The sequence below is a fragment of the Lethenteron reissneri genome, chromosome 18 (assembly GCF_015708825.2).
Source record: "Lethenteron reissneri isolate LAM-NWPU_2019-01 chromosome 18, ASM1570882v1, whole genome shotgun sequence".
Taxonomy (NCBI): domain Eukaryota; kingdom Metazoa; phylum Chordata; class Hyperoartia; order Petromyzontiformes; family Petromyzontidae; genus Lethenteron; species Lethenteron reissneri.
The window spans coordinates 3,403,704-3,410,172 of record NC_083796.1 but is presented as its reverse complement, the minus strand read 5'-3'; the positions used below and the strand labels follow the sequence as shown (position 1 = coordinate 3,410,172).

The following is a 6,469-nucleotide window of genomic DNA, read 5'->3' as shown; positions in this document are numbered from 1 at the left end:
CATCCGGGAGAAACGGATTTAAATGTACGGTACTGAATACATTTCCAATGCTTCCTATATATGTGCACGACGTATCATTTCATGGACATTGTTCATGAAAGGTCTCCCGCTATGCAATTCGTATCGGTTGTACCTTCATATAAAGGACATTCTTATTTGGCGTTAAAAGCTTAGTTAAGTTGAGCTACGTGAAACAAACTAGGCTGCCACAGGACACACGATGCAGACTGGATATTGAATAAAAGTCTATATTTAGCCTCGACGTTCATGGATAATCCGTGAGTGGCGTGTGGTGAGTATCGCGTGCTTTCTAAAAATTGCCGGCTTAAAATAAATAATCATCTACCCTTCGCTGGGAACTGGAAACCGGACTGGCCTTGTCAACACGGAGTGAGTTCAGTTCTTTCTATTCGAAATCTGTTATACACGCACTAGCACATTCAATGCAGAACTGTGAACACGTGGATGACGGGTTTTACGACGGTTAATGACCACACGTATCTCAAGGCAGTCGGTCATAGGCGATATAATTGATGTCATTGTTATTCCTGCACGGCTGTTCGCTGGCCATAACGCCTGCGCCAAGACGTATAGCTAGAATAAGACTCACGTAAGCCAGCGAGAGAGGGTGTGATTTAAAGCGCACTTCAACAGCCTTTTGCCAAGCGTGCATTCTTTAATTTCGAATGCACGTTCCTTCGCTCGTGAATGGGTCTGTGAAGCAGCGATGCTCCTTGCCGTGAGCCCACCAGCGGCGTGCAGCTCGTGCCTGAACGCGGTCAACGAGTGGCTCTTCATCTCCAACGCTCACTCGGCCTGCTGCCCCGACCTCCTCGACGCAGCGGGCATCACCCTCCTCATCAACGTGTCACGGCTTCAACCCTTCCCACCGGGGCCGGCTCCGGGGCAAGGTCAGGGGCAGAGGGTCTGCATCCGCGTGCCCGTGTTCGATGAACCCAGCGAGTCACTGGGGCCGCACCTGACCCCGTGTGCGGATGCCATAGAAGAGGAGAGGGTCCGTGGAGGACGGACCTTGGTCTACTGCAAGCACGGCCGCAGCCGCTCGGTGGCGGTGGTCACGGCATATCTCATGCGGCACGGGGACCTCTCGCTGCGGGCCGCCTTTCAGGTGGGGGGGCCACGAGAAACCAACTCCTCCCTCCTGCCCATCACCCCCCCGGGGACTTGTGTTGATTTGATCCCCGGACAGATTTGACGAGGACAGGAATTGGTTACGTAATTTGTTTTAGTGGCAGGAATTCATTTCTATCGAGATCTGGTACCGGTATGCTGTTGAACTTTCGTAAATCTTTCTGCACAGTTTTTATAGATCACCTCCGATTAGCACGGTTGGCTACATACAGTGCTTAGGAAGTTGAACATGTGGTACATACGTCGGCTGACTGAGAATTGGCAATGTCGGTAACCGTATCGCCAACCTCTGATATTGGGATATCTCCTCAATATTCCCAATATGGCTTATCCATGGATTCGTACTCAGGATTTTAAAATTGTCAGCCCATTGATTTCACTTGGATATTACTACCCAGAGGCATCCAGTCACATCATTTGAAATTAAATATGTTAAATAGATGGGTATGGGATTCTTAACAACCATCTTCCAGGGCAGAAAACGCATACAGTATACAACTAAATGTGAGAGTGATAGGGATGAAATGGATCTCACAAAAGTGTTTATCAAGCTAATCTCCACCAATAATCATGACGGGTGGAATTGCCTTCCATGACTTGATGTTGTTTAACAACAAAACTCAACACAATATTCAAAAACACTGTCTTAAAGGAAATATAAATATGTATGATGTGGATTAGGGCAGTGATTGCCAACCTGTATGTATGTTGAACTTCTTTCGCACCATACGTAGCCAAACGCGCTAATCAGAGGTGCGGGGGAAGGACAACAAACTAAACACAAAATGCAGTTTAATAGAAATGAGCGAGATAAGTTCAACATACATACAACGCTATGGGGAGTGGCTCGTGGAACTCTTGCAGATATGATATTTTATTAATAAACACCATATTTTTTTGTTATTCCGAAAATATATATTCCAAAAACGTTCGGAAATACTGCATCAGAGGAAGATGCAGCCCAAAAACGAATATCTTATCTTGTAGCCACACACCTAGGATGTGTGTCCCAAATGAGATTTCAGCTTGGTTAGTAATTATATTAAAAAAAGACTTTAACCATCGTCAGGAGGACTCTAATCACATCACTGCAGTGACACATTAAAATTCCAAGACAGGCATCACGACAGAGTCCCTCGCGGAGAATTTAAATATTTGTTTTTCATCAACGCAGCTTAAGACTAGTGTCAGGCAGCCCGTCACTCAGCCGAGCCATCTTACCTATAAGACAGTCCAGTACCAGTCCATGCTATGGACATGGCAAATCCTCGTATAATCTACAATCCGTAATAGAACTGCATTGACTCAAGTTTTGGTATTCTTAGGTTTTTTCGGTAAAGTCACGTAGGTAAAAATTTATTAAAATTAAAATTAATAAAAGTAAAATAAAAATAAAATAAAAATCACGATGTTTCCCCCCTCAACCAGTATATATACAAGGTCGGATCTCTTAGAATTTCTCATTTACATGATACAGCAAGCGTGCTGTGACGGTTCCACCTGAAGACGGAAGCTTGTGTTGCCTCCAAAACGTCGTGATTTTTATTTTATTTTTATTTTACTTTTATTAATTTTAATTTTAATAATGTTTTAACCTACGTGACTTTACCGAAAAACCTAAGAATATGAATCCTTGCAGTCACGAAAGCTTCAAATCTAGAATCAAGTTTTGGTGACTGTATTTTTGACCTAGGTCAAAGTTCATAGGTCGTACGTATCTAATCGTAAATACCATATGTCTCTAGTTCCTTCTGGTCAGAGTTAGCCCCTTATAAGACTCTACGTGACAAAAAATGTATGTGCAATGTGCTGTGGCTGACAGACTGACCTCAAGCCGGACGAATACAATTTCTTCTATAGTACAATTGTGGACTGGAGGGCGTCCGGATGAGTACCCTGGCTCTCCCTCGTTGCGTCTGCCCTTCTCGCAATCGGCTTCACCCCCACCCTCATTTCTCACTGGCTCCAACATCCCCCGTTGGCCCCGCCCTTCCCCCCCCATCAACCCACATCGCCACGTCCTCGCTATACGTTGGGGATGCATCCCTGGTGAACTTCGACGCGAGGCGAATCAACGGGAAATCTGAATTAGTTACCATGGACTTAATGATATCGCTTTAGTTAACGTTCCTGGGGGTAGTTTTTTGGTCAAAATTTACAGAAAAATATAACATAACGAAAAAGATACCCGAAAAAAGATGTTATAAAAACAAGTTTGAATTAATAAGTGAATACAGAGTACTCATCAGAGATGGTGGCGGAGATTGCATTTAGAGGCCTGGTGTGGACTGAAGGGGAGTTGAGTTTCAGTGTGGCCAGCGATCTTGTAAACACTGAGAATTGAGAGCCCGCTTGGAAGAGCTGTGGTGTATAGTGCGTCGTCACGTACGCTGCACAAGCTGCTGCCTTCTTTAATTTCAATTCTTCAAAACGACGTCGTGAGTTTTACACCAAATTACGTCCATAATTCGCTTGTGACGCAACAATGAAAGAGCATAAATCTGAGCAACGTAAATAGCGGACTTGCTGTAATGTGTTTTGTTTTGCTTGTTCCTCTCTGTCATCACTACCCCCAGAAGGTGAAATCGGTGAGACCAGCCGCAAGTCCCAATGAAGGCTTCTGGAGACAACTGCTGCAATACGAGGCTCAGCTGATGTGTGGAACAGAGCCAGTGGCCGTGGGGAGCACTTCTGGAGGAGCGAGGGGCACCCTGGCCTCCCTGTGATCAACTTAGCAGAGCATGAAATAGCAATGGGGTGGGGGCAAGTGGCGAGCAGTCATAAATGTCGGGCATTTGAATAGTTTATGATGTTTTTGTTCTGTATGACTGAGAGAATGGGATCCAATGGAGCAAGGCAACCCGACCCAAGGTTTGTACCCACAATCCCAGTGGTTCCTGACTCGGTGTACCCGACACCTAACAGACGGAGAGACACCAAGCTCAGGAATTGAACCCCAGTTCCTCGGTGGTGCCATTATGAACCACCTCAGAGACACATAGAACCATAGATTTAAGTATATATTGGTGTCTCTAAAGCTAACAGGACCCTGCGGGGTGGGCTGGTAGGAATAATACTTAGTACCGGTACAGAGATATCGACCGGGTATAGAGGAGTTAAAGAAAAAAATTACTGTATTCTAGTGTAACGTTAATTAAAAGTGTTTGTTTTGACAAGAAACGCTGTGAGATTTAAAGACTCGTAGTCTTTCATTTCCAACACCACCCTCAACACCACCCCTCCCACGGACGGACGGACGGACGGACGGACGGACGGACACATTAATCTATTGGTGGTCTGGTCCACTTCGTTCCTACCAGTATAAGAACATCCTTAGAAAGAGGAACACGCAGGTGCAGGAATTAAACCCAGGATCTTAGAAATGTAGTTTCTCGCTATGTGTTGCTGACAAGGCCACCTCACAGTCCATTGGGTTTCAGAGTTTTACAAATCTACATAACCCACAAACTCTTGCCCCCCCCCCCCCCCCCCCCCACCAAAGCACTGTATTACAGATGTGTAATTCCACACCTAACTATAATAAAAACAGGCTGGATGAATAATGCCGATGTCAGCCCTAGTCTAGCGTATGTCTGATGCAACTCTATGAGTACCTATTCTGTGGCCTTGCAAGCGTTGCAACATTCACACCACCACGATCACCATGCCCTATACCCGTCCCGTTTTACCATCATCCAAAATAGTTCGGCTTTTGGTGAGAGCGGTGCACCACTAGGGCCCTGTTGGGAATCCAGCCCCGTGACGTCTCAAGTTGCATTTCAGAGCAGGGCTGGCATAACGCATTGCAGATACAGGGCGTTTCAGGTCGACGCTCCATACACACATACGCGATGCACATGTGTGTGTGTATATGAATGTGCAATAACAGTGTGTGTGTATATATAACAGCGGTTCGCATACTGTGCTACAATTGCGACAACCTGGGTTTGATGCACAACATGAGGAGCAAGCGGTGTCCGGATTTGTCTTGGACTGTGGCAGCACTCGGGAGACATCGGTGGCTAGGCATACATTTGTCCAAGCTACATTATTTCTGACTCCTTGTCTGCCAAGACTTAGTAGGTGCTGCTCATAGCACTTGACACGTATGATATTGCCAAAAAACTCATTAATAGAAATGACTAAACATCACAATGCAACATCCTCTGAAAAAAACATCCTAACGACCCAGTGAGGTTTTTTTGGGTAAATAATTGGCACTTATTATTGTTACTTGATACCACCATTTATTCGACTTAATGGGAGATCTTTGTATGTATATGTAAGCGGTTTTTTGTTTTCATGTGTAATTTTTTCCGAGTGCATGAAAGCATATTTGTTGGGCTGTGCAACGCTTTCAAAAGCACTAGAGCCACCCGAAGTACAGACGTCATATTTTAGATATTGTTGCAGCCACATTGTGGAATTGTTCATCATTATCTTCACACATGCCGCGGAGGCTTATTTCTCATTTAATTTCATGGCGTTTTGTGCGACGCACACGCGCCACACCAAAACACGCCACGTTCAAACGCAGTGAATTCGTTGTTCTTCTTTGACGCCCGATAACACACTCAATTATTGCCACGTACACATGCCGTCATCGGTTTTAAAGTACTGTAGCTAAATGGCCAATGTTTTCATTGGACGGAGGTGTGAAGTGCATAAACGCTAATGGTGTAAAATTGTTACGCGAAAAAATTGATTACTGCTTTTACTTTACAAACAACCGGATATCACAAGGATCATTTATCAAATTGAACATATGACCTCAAAATATTTTACGCACGTTTACACAACTCAAAAGGGTACACTGCATGTAAATGTCACGCACAAATGTGTACTGCTGTAAAGTAAAGGGGTGCGGGAGGGAGGGGAGTTTTCCATGAGTGCTGAAGAAACCCACTGGTGCACAAAAGGAAAACAAATATTCTCCCACGCAGTCAGACAGCTGAGAACACATTTTAGGGTTCGTTAGGGATACATAAATGGCATGCTTAAAACTGATATTGCCAAACTTGTTTAATAAAATCCATGTCAATGATCATAACAACAAGTTGGGGATACACCAACCTATTTAACAAATGAGAACGTTTGACTGCAGCACGGATATGATTCGTCTGAAATTATTGCACCCCCCCCCCACTGCCCCCTATTAAGTAGGCGCATAATCCATCGAGGGGAGGGTCGGGAAAGGATGGACAGTTATTACAAAGTACAACCCGTTGTCAATCCACTTGTAGAGAAAGGCAGAGGTGGGACAAAGTCATTGTTATGCAAGTCCAAGTCGAGTCTGAAGTCATCAAATTCATGACTC

The 6,469-nt window shown here is 44.7% G+C and overlaps 1 protein-coding gene across 4 annotated transcripts; it reads left to right on the top strand.

The window, feature by feature from the left end:
- Positions 1–234: 234 nt before the first annotated feature.
- DUSP28 (dual specificity phosphatase 28) lies at positions 235–5,799 on the top strand. Of its 4 annotated transcripts, none has more exons than XM_061553470.1 (3): positions 235–390; positions 723–1,129; positions 3,729–5,799. In XM_061553470.1, the coding sequence occupies exons 2-3, from the start codon at positions 728–730 to the stop codon at positions 3,876–3,878; spliced, it is 552 nt and encodes a 183-aa protein (XP_061409454.1). In that variant the 5' UTR covers positions 235–390; positions 723–727; the 3' UTR covers positions 3,879–5,799. The 4 variants fall into 4 exon arrangements, with proteins under 4 accessions (XP_061409454.1, XP_061409455.1, XP_061409456.1 ...); XM_061553471.1 differs by having other exon boundaries at positions 248–390; positions 726–1,129; XM_061553472.1 differs by lacking the exon at positions 235–390 and adding an exon at positions 401–610 and having other exon boundaries at positions 726–1,129.
- The last annotated feature ends 670 nt before the right edge of the window (positions 5,800–6,469 follow it).